At 51.2% G+C, this 23,349-nt stretch overlaps 2 protein-coding genes across 2 annotated transcripts in view; one reads left to right on the forward strand and one right to left on the reverse strand.

Annotated features, from left to right (window-relative positions):
* The first annotated feature begins 2,259 nt into the window (after nucleotides 1-2,259).
* On the forward strand, nucleotides 2,260-14,423 carry C1QBP (complement C1q binding protein). Its single transcript, XM_084822966.1, has 6 exons — nucleotides 2,260-2,476; nucleotides 7,587-7,737; nucleotides 9,339-9,423; nucleotides 10,951-11,046; nucleotides 11,796-11,915; nucleotides 13,941-14,423. The coding sequence occupies exons 1-6, from the start codon at nucleotides 2,275-2,277 to the stop codon at nucleotides 14,088-14,090; spliced, it is 804 nt and encodes a 267-aa protein (XP_084679092.1). The 5' UTR covers nucleotides 2,260-2,274; the 3' UTR covers nucleotides 14,091-14,423.
* Nucleotides 14,424-16,349: 1,926 nt separating this feature from the next.
* The window catches only part of CAMKK1 (calcium/calmodulin dependent protein kinase kinase 1), a 152,560-nt gene continuing 145,560 nt past the window's right edge, over nucleotides 16,350-23,349 (reverse strand). The window contains exon 16 of the mRNA XM_084822965.1: nucleotides 16,350-20,899. Within this exon, the coding sequence (XP_084679091.1) occupies nucleotides 20,827-20,899 (73 nt within the window). The 3' untranslated portion in view covers nucleotides 16,350-20,826. The remainder of the gene's footprint in view (nucleotides 20,900-23,349) is intronic.

A 23,349-nucleotide genomic window follows, 5' to 3' on the forward strand; every position in this document is an offset into this window, starting at 1 on the left:
TGATAGCACTCTTCAAGTACTTGAAAGGTTGTCACAGAGAAGAAGGCCAGGATCTCTTCTTGATCATCCCAGAGTGCAGGACACGGAATAATGGGCTCAAGTTACAGGAAGCCAGATTCCGGCTGAACATCAGGAAAAACTTCCTGAGTGTCAGAGCAATACGGCAATGGAACCAATTACCTGGGGAGGTGGTGGGCTCTCCAACACTGGAGGCCTTTAAGATGAGGCTGGACAGCCATTTGTCAGGGATGCTCTGACTTGGATTCCTGCATTGAGCAGGGGGTTGGACTCGATGGCCTTGTAGGCCCCTTCCAACCCTACTATTCTATGATTCTATGATTCTCTATGCTGTCTGGGAGTGATGGGAGTTGTAGTCCATCACATCTGTAAGGCCCCAGGTTGGGGAACGCTGCCTTATGCTGCAACATGTACAAACCATAATAAGCACAGGGTTGGTTCACAACCGCGGTAATTGGAGCTGCTGCCAACACAACCCCCTGGGAGTCATTGTTGCTCAGTCGTTCAGTCGTGTCTGACCCTTCGTGACCCCATGGACCATAGCACGCCAGGCCTTCCTGTCCTGCGCTCTCTCCCGGAGCATGCTCAATCCCATATTCATTCATAATGGGAGTCATTACCTGGGAGTAAACCCTAGTGACCCAAAGGGGACCCGCTTTTGAGCAGGCATGCATAGGCTTGCATGGTAAATTGCAGGCATAATAAGCACAGTGCTGGAGATCAGCAATCAGCGCTAACACAACCTCTCCCCGCTGAGCACGGCGGGGTTTACTTCTGAGTAAACATACCTAGATGGCTTGTGCCGTGGCTGTCCCACTGACTGAAAAAGAAGTAAGGTGTGCTGAGAGGGTGCTTTTGCCCGCAATCTCTGCCCATATGCGCCATGGTGCCTTTAAATCAGGTGGCCACGTGCCCTCTTTTACAGGGAACCATCCTCTCTATTTGAACGTATCCTCCATCCCAGTGTGGTGTAGTGGTTAGCGACTTGGACTGGGGAGACCCGGGTTCCAGTCCCCACTTGGCCACGAAGCTCACTGGGTGACTTTGGCCCAGTCCCCGACTCTCTGCCTCACCTCCCTCACAGGGTTGTTGCGGGGATAACCTGGCGAAAAGGAGGAGCATGCAAACTGCCTTTGGCTCTTTGCAAGAGGAACGAAAGTGTGATATAAATGTAATGCTATTTTTTTTTTAGAATGTGGAGCGCTGCCCGGTCCACAGACCCGCTGCCCATCAGTAGCACGTGGGCAGCAGGCCAAAGAGGCAGGTCACCACCACCACCCCGGTCCTCCGCACTAAGCTGAGCTGGGCTGTGTTCCACGCGCATTCCAGCCGCAGCGTCCAAACGCGCGTGTCGGCACGAGCGAATCTGATGCAAATCGCTGCCCTCTTTTTTTGGGGGGGGGGCGATGGGTGTCCTCTGTGGGGCCACGGTTTTTTCCCTTCTGGTGGTGCACGCGTGGCCTCTTTTTGGGGTGGGGCGGGTCCTCTGCTTGCTTGCTTTCTCTTTCTCTCTTTTCTTTCTTAAATTTATTAATCGCCCATCTGGCTGCTCACCCAGCCACTCTTGGCGATGGACAATAATAGAAACAGTTTAAAACAATGAAATTCCACATCAGAACATCGTATTTCTGGAAATGCCCTTGCTGTTGTTGTTGTTCAGTCGCGTCCGACTCTTTGTGACCCCATGGACCATAGCACGCCAGGCCTTCCTGTCCTGCGCTCTCTCCCGGAGTGTGCTCAAGTTCATATCCACTGCATCGGTGATGCTATCCAGCCATCTCATCCTCTGCCGTCCCCTTCTCCTTTTGCCTTCAGTCTTCCCCAGCATCAGGGTCTTTTCCAGGGAGTTTTCTCTTCGCATTAGGTGGCCAAAATATTGGAGCTTCAGCTTCAGGATCTGTCCTTCCAGCGAGCAGTCAGGGTTGATTTCCTTTAGGACGGACTGATTGGACCTGCTTGCAGCCCAGGGCACTCGTGAGAGTCTCCTCCAGAAATGCCCCAGCCCGCCCGGACAGCCCCGTCGTCAATGCCTCGGCGATTCGCGAGCGGCGCCCCGCAGATGGGAGCCTTGAGCTCCCCTCCCTTCCCCACCGCTGGCCGGGGCGGATGGGCGTTGTAGTCGCACAGGAGGCCGCCGCTGGCCCGGCCCGGCCCCGCCCCGGATCAGGGCGGGGGCGCGCCGGGCTCCCGGCCCCTTCCGGGCCCGCTCCGCACGTGCGCGCGCGCTCGCCCGCCCCTCTCGCCCTCGGCGCCGCCATGCTGCTCGCCCGGGCTCTGCGCTCCGCCGCGCTGGCCGCCGCGCGCCGCCCGCTGCAGCCCCTGCAGCCCGCCGCCGCCGCCGCCGCGCGGCCCTGCACGCGCTCGCTCTGGCTGCGGCGCGGGGCCGGCCGGGGCCCCGGCGGCCTGCTGCGCGGCGCGCCCTCCGCCTCCTGCGCCCGCGGCGGCCTCCACACCGAAGGTGAGCGGCGGGGCGGCGGGCCACGGGCCGCGCCTGCTGGCGGGGCGCGCCCGGGCCGCCGCGGCTGCGCTGGGGCAGACGCGCGTGACCTCCGGGAGCGGCCCTGGCGGTGACCTCCGCCTTCCCGGCCCTCTCCGGGCGTGCGGGGCGCGGCTCCCATCCTCCGCCGGCCTCGGCGAGGAGGACGGGGCGTGCGGCCGCACGGCTTGGGAACTGTGATCCCCGGCCTCCGGGGGATGGGAGTTGTAGCTCTGCAAACGGGACTACAGTTCCCAGCACCCACCAGCCTGGGGGGGGAGGATGGGGGGTGTAGCTCTGCAAACGGGACTGCAGTTCCCAGCACCCACCAGCCTGGGGGGGGAGGATGGGGGGTGTAGCTCTGCAAACGGGACTGCAGTTCCCAGCACCCACCAGCCTGGGGGGGGAGGATGGGGGGTGTAGCTCTGCAAACGGGACTACAGCTCCCATCACCCACCAGCCTGGGGGGGGAGGATGGGGGGTGTAGCTCTGCAAACGGGACTACAGTTCCCAGCACCCACCAGCCTGGGGGGGGAGGATGGGGGGTGTAGCTCTGCAAACGGGACTGCAGTTCCCAGCACCCACCAGCCTGGGGGGGGAGGATGGGGGGTGTAGCTCTGCAAACGGGACTACAGCTCCCATCACCCACCAGCCTGGGGGGGGAGGATGGGGGGTGTAGCTCTGCAAACGGGACTACAGTTCCCAGCACCCACCAGCCTGGGGGGGGAGGATGGGGGGTGTAGCTCTGCAAACGGGACTGCAGTTCCCAGCACCCACCAGCCTGGGGGGGGAGGATGGGGGGTGTAGCTCTGCAAACGGGACTACAGCTCCCATCACCCACCAGCCTGGGGGGGGAGGATGGGGGGTGTAGCTCTGCAAACGGGACTGCAGTTCCCAGCACCCACCAGCCTGGGGGGGGAGGATGGGGGGTGTAGCTCTGCAAACGGGACTACAGTTCCCAGCACCCACCAGCCTGGGGGGGGAGGATGGGGGGTGTAGCTCTGCAAACGGGACTACAGCTCCCATCACCCACCAGCCTGGGGGAGGAGGGTGGGGGGTGTAGCTCTGCAAACGGGACTACAGCTCCCAGCACCCACCAGCCTGGGGGAGGAGGATGGGGGGTGTAGCTCTGCAAACGGGACTACAGCTCCCAGCACCCACCAGCCTGGGGGAGGAGGGTGGGGGGTGTAGCTCTGCAAACGGGACTACAGCTCCCAGCACCCACCAGCCTGGGGGAGGAGGATGGGGGGTGTAGCTCTGCAAACGGGACTACAGCTCCCAGCACCCACCAGCCTGGGGGAGGAGGGTGGGGGGTGTAGCTCTGCAAACGGGGCTACAGCTCCCAGCACCCACCAGCCTGGGGGAGGAGGGTGGGGGGTGTAGCTCTGCAAACGGGGTTACAGCTCCCAGCACCCACCAGCCTGGGGGAGGAGGGTGGGGGGTGTAGCTCTGCAAACGGGACTACAGCTCCCAGCACCCACCAGCCTGGGGGAGGAGGGTGGGGGGTGTAGCTCTGCAAACGGGACTACAGCTCCCAGCACCCACCAGCCTGGGGGAGGAGGGTGGGGGGTGTAGCTCTGCAAACGGGACTACAGCTCCCAGCACCCACCAGCCTGGGGGAGGAGGGTGGGGGGTGTAGCTCTGCAAACGGGACTACAGCTCCCAGCACCCACCAGCCTGGGGGAGGAGGATGGGGGGTGTAGCTCTGCAAACGGGGCTACAGCTCCCAGCACCCACCAGCCTGGGGGAGGAGGGTGGGGGGTGTAGCTCTGCAAACGGGGCTACAGCTCCCAGCACCCACCAGCCTGGGGGAGGAGGGTGGGGGGTGTAGCTCTGCAAACGGGGTTACAGCTCCCAGCACCCACCAGCCTGGGGGAGGAGGGTGGGGGGTGTAGCTCTGCAAACGGGACTACAGCTCCCAGCACCCACCAGCCTGGGGGAGGAGGGTGGGGGGTGTAGCTCTGCAAACGGGACTACAGCTCCCAGCACCCACCAGCCTGGGGGAGGAGGGTGGGGGGTGTAGCTCTGCAAACGGGACTACAGCTCCCAGCACCCACCAGCCTGGGGGAGGAGGGTGGGGGGTGTAGCTCTGCAAACGGGACTACAGCTCCCATCACCCACCAGCCTGGGGGAGGAGGATGGGAGTTGTAGCTCTGCAAACGTTTGGGACTATGATTCCCATCATCCACCAGCCTGGGGGAGGACGAGGGGAGTTGTAGCCCCACACACCTTGTGGATTACAATTCCCATCACCCACCAGCCTAGAGGGTGGTGATGGGAGTTGTATCCCCATGCACTGTGTGGGACTACAACCCCCATCATCTGCCAGTGTGGTGGATGGTGGGAGTTGTAGTCCCCCACACCTGAAGGGTGCTGGCTAAGTTGGGGGAAGGCAGAGGTCATCTCTTTCTCTGTACGCCCCTCCCATGGCTCTGATTTAATAAAAGGTGCAGGAGGATATTGGGCTAAGCTGGATGGAACAGGAAATGCGGGGCGGGGGGGGGAGGGGGAGCACGTGTTCTCTCCCCCTCCATCCAGCATGATGGTGCAATCCCAAGTCGGTCTGCTCAGGTGTAAGTCCCACTGAGTGGCAGAGTGCCTTCTTCCAGGTAAGCGTGCCTAGCATTGCCGAAGGAGAAACTGTAATCAGGCCGTGGTTTGGTGCCCTGCTTGCCTGGGAGTCGGGGCCTTTGACTGCAGCGGGACGTCTGCGTAAATGTGCCCAGGATTGTGCCAGGAGATGCACGGCGCACTGTGACGTATTGTTAGTCTAAGATTTATTTTGTATTATCAGCCCAACAAGGTATTTGTGTTAACTACCACGCGTCACTCGCAACAGAATCCAATCGCCAACCTAAACAAATGATCAAATATCCTAGCAAAAAACAAATACCCTACTTGGAATCAATAAATAGCATGTGTATTGTTTGAGTAGTGTGCACATACTATATTTAGGGGGAAATGGGCAAAAAATGGAAGAATATAAGTGTGTTAACGGATGTGCACTGGAGCAAAACACCTTAATTCTTCACCCAGCATGGGAAATGAGCCTGAGAACAGCAGGATTTTATATTTCCAAAATGGGGATCCAACATTTTTCCCATTCTGGTTCCCAGCAATCCTCACGTGCCTAATTTGGATGTCTGCAGATCCCTGCTCTCGCCCTTCATCTTGGGACTCTGCACATGCAGGCCCTCTGACTTGACTTCCAACTCACATTTTTTCTCTCTTACTCCCTTCCCCCTCCAAACCTGCTTTTCGTTTTTGTAACCCCTTGCCTGATGAAGAAGAGATCTGGAGATCCCGAAAGCTTGCACGTTTTTTGTCAGTCTTTTGGTTGGCCAAATAAAGGTAGCACCCAAAATACATATTTTGGGTTTTTCTTTCTGTTGAGACAGCTGCCTTTGTTTAATTTCACATAGCCACTGATGGCAGTAAACCGCTGTCGACTCCCCAAGAAACATCTTGTGGTGATGGGGAACGTGATGAAAAAGTTGGCTCAGGATGTGACAGCTGTGGAAAGAAAATTCCAGGTTGGGGATCATGAAGAAAAGGATGGAAAAATAAAGCTGCTGGCGTGATACAAGTCTATGGTGCTCCCATGCTTGGAATCATTAGTATTTTTCTAGTCCGTCCATCCCAAAATGGAGAAAGTAGAGCTGGAAATGGGCAGTCGAAATCCATGAAGGGTTAGAGGACCTTGCCGATGAGGAAAGGTTAAAGTGTTTCAGGGCATTTTGGTGCGGAGGAAAAAGATCATAGAATCATAGAATGGTAGGGTTGGAAGGGGCCTAGAAGACCCTCGAGTCCAACCCCCTGGTCAGTGCAGGAGTCCAAGTCAGAGCATCCCTGACAGGTGGCTGCCCAGCCTCGTCTTGAGCGCCTCCAGGGTGGGAGAGCCCACCACCTCCCCAGGTAGTTGGTTCCATTGCTGTATTGCTCTGACAGTCAGGAAGTTTCTCCTGATGTTCAGCCGGAATATGGCTTCGAGGAAGTTGAGCCCATTATTCTGTGTCCTGTATTCTGGGACGATGGAGAAGAGATCCTGACCTTCCTCTCTGGGACAACCTTTCAGGCACTTGAAGAGCGCTGTCCCCTCAGTCTTCTCTTCTCCAGGCTAAACAGGCCCAGGTCTTTCAGTCTTTCCTCCTTTGTTTCCAGTCCCCTGATCATCTTCGTTGCCCTCCTCTGAACCCTCCCCAGCTTGTCTGCGTCCTTCTTCAAGTGTGGTGCCCAGAACTGGACACAGTACTCCAGATGAGGCCTAACCAGTGCTGAGTAGAGGGGGGCTAGTACTTCACGTGACTTGGGAGCTATACTTCTATTAATGCAGCCCAAAATAGCATTGGCCTTTTTTGCAGCTGCATCACATTGTTAGCTCATATGACTGAAAGCATGAGCCCATGCATGCCTACATGGAACTAAGAAGCACAGTTTGGGGGGGGTATTTACTTTCATGTAAATGTGCATAGGATAGCACCCGAAAGGTTGCATGCATGATAGGGGTTTATAAAATGTATGGGCAGTATGAAGAAAAGTGGGTAGAAAGGCATTTTTCTCTGTCTTCCATGGAGCTAGAACTTGGGGTCAGCCCATAAAATTGGTTGGCAGCAGAATCTGGACAGATGGATAGAGGGACGTTTTCATTCAATGTGTAATGAACCTGCGGAATTCGCTGCCAGAAGATGTACTCGCCTCTAGAACTGGCATTTTCCGTGATGCATTGGTTTAAATCTTTGCCTACTGTCAAAATGGAGACCTGTTAACTGTATTTTAAATCTTTGCACCACTAATAGGTTTTATTGTGGTTTTTATTTTCTAATTTATACTGGTGTTTTAAACTTATACATTACATTTTTCCGTGCTGTATTTTATTATCTTACTGGTTGTGAACTGCCCCGAGAGCTTTGGCTCTTGGGCAGTATAGAAATGTAATAAATGAGTTATTATTACATTTGGACTACACCTCCTGTCATCCCCAGCCAGCATGGCCAATGGCCATATAGAAATTAATAAATGGCATTGCAGATCTCTTTTCCAGCGGGGTTTTGTGGGGGTGTAGTAGCTGCTGGTCTTTCTTTCCAATTTGTAGGTGACAAAGCTTTTGCCGAGTTTCTGACTGATGAAATCAAAGAGGAGAAGAAAATCCAGAAGCATAAATCCCTGCCCAAGATGTCCGGAGGATGGGAGCTGGACGTGCAAGGCACTGAAGCCAAGCTAGTGCGGAAAGTAGCTGGTGAAACGTAAGTGTGCAAGAAATTTGCAGAGAGGAATGTGGTGGCCCTAAAATGTCAAGAGGAAGCCAGGGATTATGACTGCATCATCGTGGTCAACATTATCATCATTGTTATTATTACTAATATTAATATAATAATACATTTCTTTACTGCCCAATAGCCAAAGCTCTTTGGGCAAGTTACAAAACCTTAAAAATATAATATAAAAACAATGATATAGAGAATAGTTAAAGACAATCAACAATAGAAACCCCAGAATCAGTTAAAACCTTAATCATATGCTCTTAAATGGATATGATTTATGCTTGAATCATCCTGTGTCTGTTAATTCCAATGTTCAGGGGCAGTGTGCCAATGTTTATGTAGCCAAAACAGCGTCACCCAAGCATGAGGGAAGTATCAGCAGGCTTGAGGGAACCCCAAAGTTTGCAAAAGTAACACCTAAGGGGCAGACCCCCCTCCCAAACCAGCACAGCTCAGTGCTGCCTCCCCCCACCCCCAAACTCAAGGTCTGAGTAGTCTGAATGGCCACTAATGCTGGATCCCCACTGATTGAATGCTATAAATTCCTGTGTCTTTATTGGGCCCACATCCCAGTCTGATTTACAGGGCCTGCTTTTGCTTTATTCTAATGAAAGCTCCGTGCATACAGCTTTTAGGAGAGGGTTAAGAGAGTTCCGGTTCTCCGGTTCTTAGAGGATCGCTGCACGTCCACCAGTGCTGGGTCGGCAGGGCCCGACTTCTCCACGGTTGAGAAGAATTGTTGCAGAGGGCATGCCCACAAGTCTGCATGTCCTCCTTTGACTGCTGCGTAAGCATCCAGACTGTGATCGGGCAACAGATTTTAAATTTGATTCATTTGAAAGCATTTTTATTTTGCTCTTCTGTTGAAAAAGGCTCCCAGAATGGCTTACATACCGTCAGTAAAAACAAGACTGTCCCTGCCTGCAGGCTTACAGCCTAAAAGACATGACACAAAAGGAAATAGTGATGTGGAGGGAAGAGGAAAAAAACAAACATGAGCATCAGTTCTTGGTAGTTCTTACAGTGACCAGCTGAAACAGAAAATATCTAGGGGTAGGAAGAGCTCAGTGGAGTTGGTCTTTCAGTGGAGCTGATGGAAGGGCGCTACATCCTATCTCCCTCTGCAGCAGGCTGGTGGACTGTTGTATTTTTAATGCGGGTTTGATAAAAACTCCAGTGAGGACTGCCGTCGCAGACGAGGTGTTGCGTCCAAGAGAAGGGGGAGATGCCCTTTCAAAGACGGTGCTTGCCTGTGACACATCTCAAAGCAAAGTGGCTTTTTGGCTTTACAACTACAGTTTGTCTTATACCAATTATGCCGTCTCAATAGATTAATTATACACGAGTTCTAGCCTGTTAGGAATTGGGTGGCGGCCCTAATGCCCCCGCTTGCAGCCTTATCCTGTGCCCGCTTCCCTTGGAAGTAAGGGGCACGGAATTCAGTGGGACTGGCTCCCAGGTAAGTGGGCGTAGAATTGAAGCCTGGATGGAGTCGTTTGCCTGTCCAATTAAATAAGGGACTGGAGCGCCGCATCACGTTCTGTTGATCCTGGTGTGCTGATCGTGGGCCCCTTGTCCTGCAGGGTCACCATCTCATTCAACATTAACAACAGCATCCCACCGAGCTTCGATGAGCCCCCGGAAGGCCAGAAACCCGACGAGCAAGAGGTGAGCGGAGGGGGCCCCTGGTGTTCTAGCGTAGCGGCAGAAGGGCCCGGGTTCAGTTTTGGGCATCTCCAGTTAAAAGGACCGGGTAGCCCGTGACAGGAGAGACCCCCTCTCCCCCTGAGACCCTGGGGAGCCGCTCCTGAGTGGAGCAAGCTGAGGAAGGCATCCAGGTAGCCTCCAGATGTTTTGCATGATGGCGCCATCCAGCGTTGCCAGTCCACAGGACTTGTGGAAGTTTCCTTCCATTAGGCAATGTGGTGCCCTCCATAAGTTGTTGCACTGCAAGTCCCATCATCCACGACCATGCTGGTTGGGGCTGGTGGCAGTTACAGTCCAAAACTAGATGGGCAAGTAGTGATGTACGGATAAATACACCCCCCACCCCCCAAAACAAGCAGTGTGTGGATAATGGGCTGTGTTGGCGTCATTTATTTATTTCTAAGTGTTTTTATCCCATGCTGCAGCCAAAAAGGGCTCCCAGAGGAGCTTGCAATCAGTGCGTAAAACAGGACCGTGCCTGCCTGCAGGTTTACACTCTTAAAAAGACACGACACGCAAGGGAACCAGGATGGGAAGGGAAAAGGAAAAAGAGAATCTTCAGGCACCGCTTCCACAGATCAGGCTTGGATGCGTAGATGTTGGTGTTAAACCAGTGCGTGGGAGTGCGATGCTGTTGCCGTTGGCTGCTTGTGTTCATAGAATCATAGAATGGGAGGGCCCATAAGAACCTCAAATCCAAGGCCCTGCCGAATGCAGGAGTCCATGTCAAAGCATCCGACAGGTGGCTGTCCAGCCTCGTCTTGAATGCCTCCAGCGTGGGAGAGCCAAACACCGCCCTGGGGAATGAGTTCCGTTGTTGTATTGCTCTGACAGTCAGGAAGTTTTTCCTGATGTCCAGCGGGAATCTGGCTTCCTATAACTTGAGCCCGTTCTTCCGTGTCCTGCACTCTGGGATGATCGAGAAGAGATCCTGGCCTTCCTCTCTGGGACAACCTTTCAAGGAGTTGAAGAGCACTATCTCCCCTCAGCCTTCTCTTCTCCAGGCTAAACATGCCCAGTTCCTTCAGTCTCTCCTCACAGGACTTTGTTTCCAGTCCCCTGATCATCTTTGTTGCCCTCTTCTGAACCCTCTCCAGCTTGTCTGCACCCCTCTTAAACTGTTGCACCCAGAACTGGACACGATACTCCAGATGAGGCCTAACCAGGGCTGAGTAGAGGGGGGCTAGTCCTTCCCGGGACTTGGAAGCTATCCTTCTATCAATGTTCGTGCAAGTATTGTGATTTAATAGCGAAGATAGAACTTGGTATCCACATCAGGCCTGATTCAGCCCAAGTCGAGCACTTTCAGGTTGGTTTGGATTTCAGTAGGACTTGAATGGTGCTTGTATTTGGGTGGATCGTGTCCACAGTGTGTCCCCACACCAGGGTTTCATCTGGAGCAGTGATGAAGACGCAGCGGCCGCGCTCTTTGCCTTGTCTGCAGCGCCGGGTGCTTTTTGCTTCTAATTCTCTGCCCCTTTTCCGCAGCCTGAGCTCTCGTCGACCCCAAATTTCGTTGTGGAAGTCACCAAAGACGACACCAAGCAGACGCTTGTTCTGGACTGCCACTATCCTGAGGATGAGGTGGGTATCGCCACAGATAACAGCGGAGGCTGGTGCCCCTGATGTCAGTGGGGTGAGAAATCCAGTCGAGGTTTCTGTCAGAACTCTAAGCCGGCCTTAGACTGCAGCTCCCATAATTCCCAGCCAGCATGGCGGGAGGGTAACAGGGCGGGAAAGGCTGTGCTTAATATCCCAGGCTCGGTGCTGCAGGGTGGGCAGTCAGAACTGGGTTCAGGGAGGGAAAGAATCCTCTCTGCCTGCCCCCTCCACCAAGTAGAAGCTACTGTTTAGCATGTCCTTCCATGGCCGCCCACAGTGATCTGCAATTTTGGACGTGCGCATTTTCATCAGGATTGTGGTGTGGAAGGGTTAACGGCCCTCAACACCCCCCCCCCCCCCGGGCTGGTATTATGTTTTTTGTTTGTTTAGCATTGTGCAATCCTAGAAAAACAGCATCCCTTTAACGTAGGGCTGGGAGCCCTGTGGCCTGCCAGCAGACGTTGGACGCTCAACTGCCAGCAGTTCCCACAGTATGGCCAGTGTTAAGGGATGATAGGAATTGCAGTCCAACATCAGGAGGGCCACATGTTCCCAGACCCTGTTTTTATGGAATGCGTAGTTTTGCCTGTACCTCTGCAAAACCGTGGAAAGCCTCCATGCCCCCCCCTTCCAGGTCCTGGTCCTGAGCCTGAGCCTTTGAAAACCCTAGCCTCTTAGGTAGAGCAGATTTTGGTTTTCACCTATGCCCGTCTGGTTGCCCTCCTGATCAGGGCGATCCCGGCGAGGAAGAGAGCGACATCTTCTCCATCCGGGAGGTCAGCTTCCAGCCCACCGGAGACTCGGAGTGGCGAGAGAACAACTACACGCTCAACACGGACTCTCTGGACTGGGTAGGAGTGGCTGTTAACCGGGGGGGGGGGGGGGTGCGTGCCTGCTTACTTTGCGTAACCTTAACCTGTTGTGTGTGTGCGCACATGCTTGCTTATTTTGCATAATCTTACCCTGTGTGTATGCGTGCTTGCTTATTTGCATAATTGCCACCTGTGTGTAAGCATGCATGCATGCTTATTTGTGTAATCTTAGCCTGAGTGTGAGCATGCATGCATGCGTCCTTATTTGCGTAATCTTAACCTGAGTGTGAGCATGCATGCATGCGTCCTTATTTGCGTAATCTTAACCTGAGTGTGAGCGTGCATGCATGCTTATTTGCATAATCTTAACCTGAGTGTGAGCATGCGTGCTTATTTGCGTACTCTTAACCTGTGTGTGAGCTTGCACACTTATTTTCCATAATCTTCGTTTTAGGGAGCTGTGATGTGGGTGACTGTAAGCCACCTAGTGCATATGTAAAGCTAGCAAACCTGCCGTTATGACAGGGTGCATGTAAAAGGAGGGCTTGGGCACTGCAAACACCCCAAGAGAGGGCAGAGGCTGTACTCCCGTATCCACCCATGTTGTGGCTACATCTGTTGGGCGACTGGCCCCTCTGCTCCTCCATGTCACTTCAGGCACAGTCACAGAAGAGGCATTCCCTTGTGAGGGTGCAAAGAAGGAACACCTCTTCTGAGATGGCATCTTCTGCCATTTTTAAAAAAAACACCTTTCCATAGAATCAGAGATTTGGAACAGGGTCATGGGTGTCATCTAGTCCATCCCCCCTTCATTTCAGAGGATCAGCAATAAAATAAATATGTGGCCTGATTTAATTGGGCGTGGCTTTTTTGGTCGAGTGAAACTGATTTAGGGTGCAATCCTATGCATGTTTAGACAGAGAAAAGGCCCACAACTCCCAGCATGCCCCAGCATGGCTGGCTGGGGAATGCTAGGAGTTGTAGGACTTTTTTCTGTCTAAATATGTATAGGATTGCACCCTCAGCCAATTAAACCTGTTGCAGCCTGGCTAAAAAAGATTGCGTGAATGGGAAAAGCAAGTGTAACACACTGGCATGCTCATCAGGGAGTCGCCCAGGGGTGGAGTCCTGTCTGTAGTTGACGGCAAACCCAGGTTTGCCCTCTGTGAGCGTGTGAAACTGCTCTTGTGTTCTTATAGAATCATCAAATAGCAGGGTTGGAAGGGGCCTACAAGGCCATTGAGTCCAACCCACTGCTCAGTGCAGGAATCCAAGTCAGAGCATCCCTGGCAGGTGGCTGTCCAGCCTCGTCTTGATTCCTCCAGTGTGGGAGAGCCCACCGTCTCCCTAGGGAATTGGTTCCATTGTCATATTGCTCTTACAGTCAGGAGGTGATGTTCAGCCGGAATCTGAGCCCATTCTTCTGTGTCCTGCACTCTGGGATGATCGAGAAGAGATCCCAGCCTTCCTGAGACAACCTTTCAAGGACTTGAAGAGCGCTATCAACTCTCCCCTCAGTCTTCTCTTCTCAGGGCTAAACATGCCCAGTTCTTTCAGTGTCTTCTCACAGGGCTTTGTTTCCAGTCCCCTGATCATCTTCGTTGCCCTCCTCTGAACCCTCCCCAGTTTGCCTGCATTCTTCTTAAAATGTGGTGCCCAGAACTAGTACTTCCCGTGATTTGGAAGCTATACTTCTATTAATGCAGCCCAAAATAGCATTGGCCTTTTTTGCAGCCACATCACATTGTGGGATCATATTCAGCTTGTGATGTACAACGATTCCAAGATCCTTCTCGCTTGTAGTGTTGTTGAGCCACATATCCCCCACCTGGTAACTGTGCATTTGGTTTCTTTTTCCTAGGTGCAGAACTTGGCGTTTATCCCTATTAAATGTCATTCTGTTGTTTTCTGCCTAGCGCTCCAGCCTATCAAGAACCCTTTGAATTTTGTTTCTGTCGTCCAAAGTATTAGCTATCCTGCCCAATTTTGTGTCATCTGCAAATTTGATCAGCATTCTCGTGACGCTTAATTTTTTTTTGAAAAAACACTCTAATTATATTCCAGGCTCTGTATGACCACCTGATGGATTTCTTGGCTGACCGGGGGGTGGACAACACATTTGCGGATGAGCTGGTTGATCTCAGCACAGCACTGGAACACCAGGAGTACATCCGGTTCCTCGAAGATCTTAAACTCTTCGTCAAACATCAGTAGGCTCGGAGAGCAAGGTTGGAGCCTGCATCTTCTCGGGATGGGGAGGGGGGGCCGTATTTGCAACCGAAAGCTGGACTCGTGTGTCAGAATCCCAGGGAATGAGAGAGGGAGGGAGCTGAAGCTTCATAATGGAAGTTAAGTCTACACCGTGGGCAGAGAAAATAGTCCGTTGGCGGCCCGCATCACTGACTCAAGGCGAGTCGTGCAGGCAGGTTCTCAAGTTTGTAAAACATCCTAGCCGCCACCTGTGTTTGAGAATGGGGTCTCTCTTTTTTTTTTGTACAATTGAAGAAGAGTGGTAAATGAAGTGAGAATAAAACCCATTGAACACTTTATCTGTACACAGTAATTAGTGTATGTATGTTCCCCCCCCCCTTCTTGACCTCTTATATCAGGGGCGGGGGACGTGTGGCCCTCCAGCTGTTATTTTGACTGCAATTCCCATCAGCCTCAGCCAGCATGGCTCATAGTCAGGGATGGTGGGAGTTGTAGCTGATAAACAACAGTTGGAGGACCTCAGGTTTCCCCCATCCCTGCGTCACTGAGAATTTTCCATTATTTGGTAAAAAAAACCAGCACTTAGTTTCTTTTAATGCATACATCCTGGGGATTTTATCTTTTCCCTACCTGCAAAGAAGCTGACTGAGGATTTGAACTCAGGTCTTCCACATCCTAGTTTGATAAGCGAACCACTATACCTTGCTGGTGTGTTACACTCGTATCCTCTTGGAATTCCAGTTGGCATACACGAACATTTTCTCAGCCAGGCATTGCCTTGACCTGGCTCTGCTGAAGTTTAGTGAGGTTGCTGCATCCTGTGTCTTAAGTCATGTCTGAATGCTGCCGGTTTGGGGGAACAGGAGGAGAAAACCCTCCTGCAGTTTAAAAGCCAGCCTTTCAAGGAGAAGCATACCCTAAAATCCTCCTGTACTAGCTTTCTGTGTGCAGGGTGGTGTCTTAAGTTGGGGAGGACTGAACCTACAGTCCTGTCCCTCTAGCCTGGGTCGTGGAGAAGGCGACATTTTGCTCCAGACGAAGCAAATGAAAGCCAGAATGGGGAGCTATCCTGGAGCTTAGCTAGAAAACCCATCAGTGACTGAGCTGTTGATGCTGAACAGCACCAGAGCAGAGAGAGCTCCTACGAGCATTTGGGGGAAGGGCTACCTGCATGTAAAGCATGAGTGTTGCATGCAGGTGGTCCCAGATTCAATCCCCCTGCATTTCCAGGTAGCTGCCTGAAACCCCAAATTACTGTTGCTAGTCAGCAGACAATACTGAGACGAACTCCATATAAGGCCATTTCCTGTGTTCCTGTTTTACAGCGGCCCCTTTATTCAAAACCACGAGGGCTGGAAACATACTTTCCTTCCAGAGGAAAGGACCGCAGCTTAGGGGTATGCAGAAGTCCCAGGTTCAAAACCTGCCATTGCCAAGCTTGGCCTGGGAAAGGCTCCTGCAGTAGATGGACTTTTGTGTAGCTCTGTGTAAGGCAGCCTCCTAGGAATTCCTAGGTGATTTTGTGTGCAGGGTTTATTAATAGGTCTCCTTTTTCCCATGGCATCAGTCACTGAAGGAGACCGAAAGTACTGTTTTGCACGTGAATGGCCTGCAATGAAGGAACATAAGCCGGTTCAAGGAGTGAGGCGTTCCTCCATGTGTCATGACATTGTCTCAGCAATTATTTTCCCCCCTTCCGTTTTCCTACGTTCGTGGCAGTTCCTCACTTGGGCTGCTTCTCCTAGCACAGGGGGTGGACAAACTTCAGGCTTGGGGGAACTTCCCCTCCCCAGGACACTGGCACCCTCCAGATGTGTTGGGGAGTTGCTGTGTGGGGGATTATGGGAGTTGTAGTCCAACACATCTGGAGGGGACCAGGTTGGGGGAGGCTGACCCAGAGATTCACTGATAGGAGCCTGGTGTAAAAGACACGTGCTAGGAATGACTTTGGAGCCCACAAATTTTTTTGAGGCCCAGACTGGACTTACTGATCTCACGTGGTCTACACAGAATTAAGCCCTATAAAGTTCAATGGGGGGTTACTCCTAGGTAAGCATATAGGATTGTAGCCTTACATGAGAGCAAGCCTGACTGAAGTCAGTGGGACTTCTTTCCAGAAAGTCATGTATAGGATTGCACTGTTAATCTCATCATCTTGATTTTCTTCTTTTCTCATAAAAAAATGAAAAAAAATATATACCAGAGCATGCAAGTCACAATTGTCCATTGATGAAAAGACAGAAGGAATGTATGGGCTTGCATCTCAGTCATGACTCAGCCAGAAGTTTTATTCCAAGTACTTTATTGGCATTTCCACCACCCTCTCCCGCCCTCTTCCATTCTCTAGAATACAAAAGCATGCAAAAAACCCAAAAAATAGGTTCTCTATTCATTATACATATTTACAGCGCAACGGCCACTGACGCCATCACTGTGCGCAACTCCGTACATAGACTCATGCTTTCAGTTTCTTTGGGGTGGGGGGGAATATACATACAGATCATTGATTCTCATACCAAACATACACAGAGTACTGACACAGAACAGGCATGTAACTTGGGTGCAAAGCAGCAAAAAACAAAAGGGGGGATGTGTGGAGGTGCCCAGCATTGACGGGGGGTGGGGGGGTCTTTAAACTCTTAAAGTAATTCAGGCGCCATTGCAACGACACCAAGAATGCACAAAGTGTGAGGTACATGATCAGTGGCTGATTCAGAATAAGGGATGGTCTTTAGGTTTTTTGTAGTCATCTAATAAAGCCAGCAATCTGTACTAAATACATATCAGAGTTCAGTCATCCCAGCCCAGATTTCTCTGCGCATCACAGGTCAGCAGGTGTTAAGCGTGCCCCGATCCCTGCCAGGGATTACTTTGCATGCAAAGTGAGGATGCACTTTTTTGCGCATCCAAGCCCACATCAGAGCTCAGGGTGGAAAACAGGTTATTAGCAGTAGTGTAGCCGTTAAGAGCATGCTCTAGAAGCCAGGACATCTCAGCCCAGCTGAGGACTCTGGCAAGCGACAGCACCTTCACCAAAGCTGGGGACAATAATACCAGTCTACCTTACAGGGCTGTTGTAAGCACTACTCAGATAATGTAGGTGAAGCCCTTAGAAAGTGCACTATCTAAATACTAAATATTATTATCCTGTTTGGATGGCATGCCAATGACTTTGGTGACCATGCAACCCATTTACTGTTATATTTCAACAATAAAGTACACTACACAGATGTAGAATTCGTAACTACTTGAATAGGATTAGCATATTCTTGAGGTAGCATGTAGATGGTAAGGTGAAGAAAATCCAGTGACCAATTGACAGCGATGAGATTGGAAAGCAATGGAATTGCTAAAACCAACTTTAATTTGGAAAGGGCAGTAACTGTTGCATAAAGTTTACAGAGGGATGGAATGAATTTCTGAAACTTGGGAATGGGTAATTTTGAATAGGGATGCTGGGGGATGTTGTTTGGTCTGCATTTTTTTTAAAGTGACTCAACCTGATTCACACTTCCTAGATTGGAATTCAGCTATTCCTTGATTTCTTCATTTCTCCAAATTTTGTGATGCAGTTCTTGGTTCAGAAAACATACCAAAATGTACGAAAATGCATATTTTAGGATAAAATGAGTACAAAATGTGTATTTTAGAGTACATGTTTACAAAAATGTGTACTTTGTGGAAAAAATACATCCAAAAATAATGCAGTTTTTTTGTATATAAAAAAAACACATCCACAAATCTGGATGCAGGACGGAACTGAATTATGAACAAACACATGTGAAACCGACACAGACCAGAAATAAACTGATCCATCCAGCCCTAATTTTGAACATGAGGCTTAAAGGAAAAGTGACTGTTTCATAATGACTGAATTCCCTTCCTTCCCCTGGTGTGCTCCCTTGCTATATTTCACAATGGATCAAACACACACATACATGTTGAGCTGAGGATCTAATCTTCCGTTCATAAAGACTTTGGATTTTTATGCACTGCCTTTGTAACTATAACTACTGCTCTTGTTTTCATGACTGCCCCCCTCGTGCAACAAAGAATGCAGGTTCTAAACCCAGCCAGGGATGGGGGAGAAATCTGTTCAGTTAGCATTTTAAAGCAAACTTAATTTCACACTTTCAAACCAAAATACAGTCATCTTTCAAAATTAGCACTTCTCTGAATTTTGCAATGGAGTTTTCCAATCCAAAAATGTGTACGAAATGCACATAGGAAGGGAAATAACACTGAAAAATCGCTTGCAAAAAACATTTATATTAGGCAAAAATGCATGTATTAGGAGAAATATGCACAAAACTGCTTACGAATTTTCATGTGAACTTGAAGGGGGAAAAACCCTGGAGGACAAACTGAACTTAAGGCTGGAAAAATAAGAAACAGAGAGAAACGGAAATGGACAGATCCATCCATAGTCCCAGCATCTCTTCTTGCAAAAATTAAGGTCCCAGTACAGACTGTTGGGGTTCCAGCATCCATGAAAAATGACAGATATTCGATCAGGGATTTTAGGTAGGCAGAAGAAGTTATCCTCCAGCAAAGATAAACAGGGAATTGACATTCTTTTGTAAGTGGCCAGTTTCCTTGAGTCTTCCTTGCTCCCTAGACAAGCTGCTTTCAGCCGCTGTAAAACATACACAAGGAATCGTTCTGATAGGCATACAGGACGTGCCTCAGTATTGGCTCCGCAGAGATTCTTCATGATGTGAGGCTGGTGCTTGGTGGATCTTTGAAGTGGGTATAGGTCTTACAGTTGCACTCGAATGACGGAATGGGGCTGATGTAGGAAATGACAAAGGGATGGGCCGCCAAGAGCATAATGGAAGTTCTCCTATGGAAGTTCTCTTGCTTTACACTACGGATGTGAGAACCCACCCTTGTGCTCGCGTAGCCCTGTCCCTACTCGCCGGTCCCCGCTCGAACCCCTCCCAGCTCGGTGAGCAGCCTGCACTCACCCCAGCAGCCTCGTTGACCTCCGTGGTTGTCATTTTTTAAGAAACGCGCATTTTCACATACGCAAATATGTGCATTCGTAAAAATGCGAATTTTTGCGTACACGCAAATATGCGCATTCTTGCAATGGCCATTTTCTTTCTCAAAAAATGGCGACCGCGAAGCTCAGTGAGGCCACCGGGGTGAGTGTGGGCCGAGCGCGGGCAGGGGGTAAGCAGAGGCAAGGGCCCGGGGGTGCGGGCAGGGGCGGTTTCGCAGGGTTCCCAGACAGAATTGGGCGCCCGCACCATCCCTACTTTACAATCCATGTACTATTTATCAAGACTCTTGGGCAGCCCTCTGTTGAGAGGGCAATTTTAGGCTAGCAATTCATCTTTTGCTCTCCCATCTGTGTGACCGACATATTCCTTGATGGGAGGCACTGTGGAAGCCATGGCACCACATGCTTCCCCACCCCAAATTCAAAGGGAATTTTTTTTGGGGGGAAATAACGGTGTCTGTAGCACCTATAGAGTGCCACAAGGGTCAAATTTAACTTGCAAACAACTAATCTTGATCCTTCTGGCACGCCGTAGCTGCGTCAGACACCACCTGGAGGAATCTGGGGAGGAGAATGGTCTCTGGACTTCCTGCAGTTGCCTATCCTGATCTTGCCATCCAATCCCAAGGGCTGTGAGGTGAGAGCAGCTGCCCAAGCGGCCACCCATTACCTCCAGTTTGCTAGCTTGGGTCCAGCCGCTTCCAAAAGCACCAACCCTAACACAACGGACACACGTTGATGTGCACATGGGAAGGCATGCATGAAGGAACGCAAAGCTGTGGCAAATGGCACATGCATGTCTGTTTCGACAAAACTGGAAAATCAAGGCGGGGGAAGGAAGAGGAACAATGGAGGATTCCTCCCCAATACATCGGTGTCATTTCAGAAAGGAGACCAGGTAATCCAATGCTCAGAAATCGGGGGGGGGGGAATTTGGGGGAGGAGAATTTTGGAAGTCTCCCTAGGCATGTCCCAGCATATACAGACAGTCTGATCACAGCTCTGTGATGGCAACCTTCCCCAACTGGTTATCTCTAGAGGTGTTAGACTACAACTCCTATCTTCCCCACTTATGGTGTGTGCAACACCTCTGGAGGGCACCAGGTCGGGGAAGGCTCTGTTGAAGCACTGTGGGTTGCACCCTTTCCACAGACAACGGAGACTTGTCACTTTCAGCGGAAGTGAACGCCAACTGGTTCACCAAGCCCAGCAAGAAGAGAGAGAGACAGGGTTTCCAAAATGCAGGTTTGGATCAAGTGACAAAATCAGGCTTGGAAGAGGCAACCCGACTGCTTAATCTCCTGCATTCAAAACCAAAATAAATAAAACTGGAATACAGGAAGTCCCCTGCCGGTTTGACCCAAACAGTCGCAAGCAGAGGACATTTGGCTGAATTTGCGAAACAGATGGGCGTCCATTAGTCGAAGTACCAAAGTGCGCTGGCCACAGACCATGACACAAAGCCCGACTGGAGGATGAGGCGCATGTCAAGCATACAACACCAAAATGTCTTATGACTGGAACAAACTTGAATACCGTCCCTTGCTTCACCAGCTGGGGTTGCACTGCTTTAATACCTTGGTAATGTATGTATGTATGTATGTAAGGATGTGTGAATCTCTATTTTTTTGCAAGTCACAAACTTTGGTTGATGAGAACAGCACGGTGCGCAAGACAACACCACCAGTTACAATGGTGACAGCAGGACGATGAGTCCATGACGTGCCTGGGGCTTCAGGAAGTCGTCTCGTCTTCATTCACATCGGGCAGATCTGGGTCCTTAATCCTTTCTCGGCTCCCCTGCTTTCTGCACGCGTTCGAGAGAAACAAACAGAAGATAAGATTTCATCAACGAGGGAAAGGCACTGTTGTATGAGGGCCCTGTTGTCAACGGCTCCATTTCCCAGGCTTGACTGGGTCACCTATGGGGACCTACAGGGCTGCTTCTAGACCTACAATGAAATGACATTTTTGGAAACAAGATGTCATGGAGGGGGCACGATTCAGTGGTAGAGCGCTGGGGTAGCAAATCCGCTCCGGGTTTCAGTCAGAACTCTGAAGGAGCTCTCCAAGGTGCTTCGCCTTGGATAGCTCCGTTAGAGTTCTGACTGAAACCTGGAGCAGATTCTGACCTGAACTGCCTGCTTTGCATGCAGAAGGCCCCGGCTTCAATCCCCGGGCTTCCCAGGTAGGGCTGAGAAAGTCCCCTGTCTGAAACCGTGGGGAGCCGTTCCCAATCAGAGGAGAGTGTGCTGAGCTCAAGAGACTTGGTATAAGGTAGCTTCCTGTGTCCCTATTTCAATAAGTCCTTAATTCAGAACCATGAAAACTAGGATCTTTAGAGGAAGGACCCCCAACTCGGTAGTAGAGCACATCCTTTCTTGGCAAAAGGTTCGATCCCCCACATCACCAGGTAGAGCTCGGAAGGGCTCCAGTCTGAAACCCTGGAGAGATGCTGCCGGCGCTGACAATACTGTGCTAGATGGACCTAGATGTCAGGTCTCTAGGTTCATATATAGGTAGCTAATTTGGTGTAGTGACTGGAGTGCCAGACCAGGAGTGGGAAGACCCAGGTTCAAATCCCCCATCAGCCAAGAAACATGTTCGGGGCATTTCAGTTTAGAAAAAAAAAAAAGGTGACTAAAGAGCCCAGATATTAACCTGTGTGGTTTGCTGAATACAGGACGTTTCTTTCAGAAATAGTAACTGCAGCTCCCCAATCCAGATTGGGAGGGGAGGGTGTGGCCATTCCCCCCCCTCCGGCAACTCCCGCTGCAGTCCCAATCCAGATCTGGCCCCCTGCGCCTGCAGTGTGCTTGAGGAAAAGAAGCTCCTATGGAAGCAAAATTCACCGGCGGTGGTTTCCAGGGAAAGATGAGAAGGTTGGTCAACCTTCACGCCATCCAGCTTTTACCTATAAACTCACTCCCACAAGACGGGGTGATGGCCCTCAGTTAGATGGTTTTAAAAGGGGGTGAGATGAGTTCACGGAGATGAATCTCTCGTCCTCCTGTCCTTCTCCTTCTTCTCCTTGTTATGGTCAAAGTACACCTTACTTTCATTGCCTAATGCACAGCTGAGGATCATCTTTTATGTCTACCCTAGAGTAAATGAGCAAGGCCCCAGTTTGGATCGGGACTACCACACTCTAGAAAGGGAGGATTAAATCTTCCCCCTCCCATTTGCTTTTTGAAATCCCCACCACCCCCACTGGAAGTGAAAAGAAGAAAACAAGTCTCCATGGGTGTGAAGGGAGGCTTTTTCTTTTTTTTTACCCCACGGGTCTTTGGGGTGGGTGGAGGGATTTCAAGAAGCAAATGGGGGGGGGGTAATTCTCCTCTCCTGGTGTGTGGTGGTCCCAGCCCAAATCGGGGCCCTGTGCACTTACTCTAGAAGGAAAAAAGAGATCATCCTCGGCTACACACGACACAACCAATGTAACATGTCGTTTGACCCTATGTCATCACAGAATCGTAGGATAGTAGGGCTGGAAGGGGACCACAAGGCCCTCGAGTCCAACCCCCTGCTCAGTGCAGGAATCCAAGTCAGAGCATCCCTGGCAGGTGGCTGTCCAGCCTCGTCTTGAACGCCTCCAGTGTGGGAGAGCCCACCACCTCCCTAGGGAATGGGCTCCATAGTGGTATTGCTCTAACAGTCAGGACATTTTTCCTGATGTTCAGCCGGAATCTGGCTTCCTGTAACTTGAGCCCACTATTCCTTGTCCTGCATGGCTGTATGGAACCCCTGTGTACAGATGCTGAAAACCGGGAAGCCACACAGCATGTGAGGGCTCGAAACTTCACATCCTTCTTTTGGGCTCCCCAGAGGCCTTTTGCATTGGCCACTGTGGGGGAAAAGGTTGCTGGACTTTGACTCCAGCAGGGCTCTGGAGAAGGGAGGAAGAAAGGTGCTTCCATGAAGGGCCAGAACAGACATTACTTTAAAAGTGTGTGTTCTTGTCATTTTTCCTCTGAAGCAGGCACAGCATCCCCTTCCCCCAATCCAGAGCTTAAAATACCCCCTATGCTGGGGACCTATATGGATTGGGGCCCTATGCCTACTCTAAAGTAAAAACTGGGGGGGGGGGAGATGCTAGACACACATCTAAAGTAATGTCTGTTTTGGCCCTAAAGGTGTTCCTGCTGTCACGAGTTCAGTGTGGAGAGCCAGCGTGGTGTAGCAGCTAGAGTGTTGGGCCGGGAGATCTGGGCTCTAGTCCCCACTCAGCCATGAAAGCTCACTGGGTGACTCACTGGC

This window comes from Heloderma suspectum, chromosome 16 (assembly GCF_057233095.1).
Source record: "Heloderma suspectum isolate Gila_16-S chromosome 16, 16-S_ref, whole genome shotgun sequence".
NCBI classification, from domain to species: domain Eukaryota; kingdom Metazoa; phylum Chordata; class Lepidosauria; order Squamata; family Helodermatidae; genus Heloderma; species Heloderma suspectum.

Coding starts and splice junctions, on each gene's coding strand:
- C1QBP (XM_084822966.1), top strand. CDS start 2,275: ATGCTGCTCGCCCGGGCTCTGCGCTCCGCCGCGCTGGCCGCCGCGCGC. Junction 7,738..9,338: donor CGGAAAGTAGCTGGTGAAAC/GTAAGTGTGCAA, acceptor CTTGTCCTGCAG/GGTCACCATCTCATTCAACA. Junction 11,047..11,795: donor GCCACTATCCTGAGGATGAG/GTGGGTATCGCC, acceptor CCTCCTGATCAG/GGCGATCCCGGCGAGGAAGA.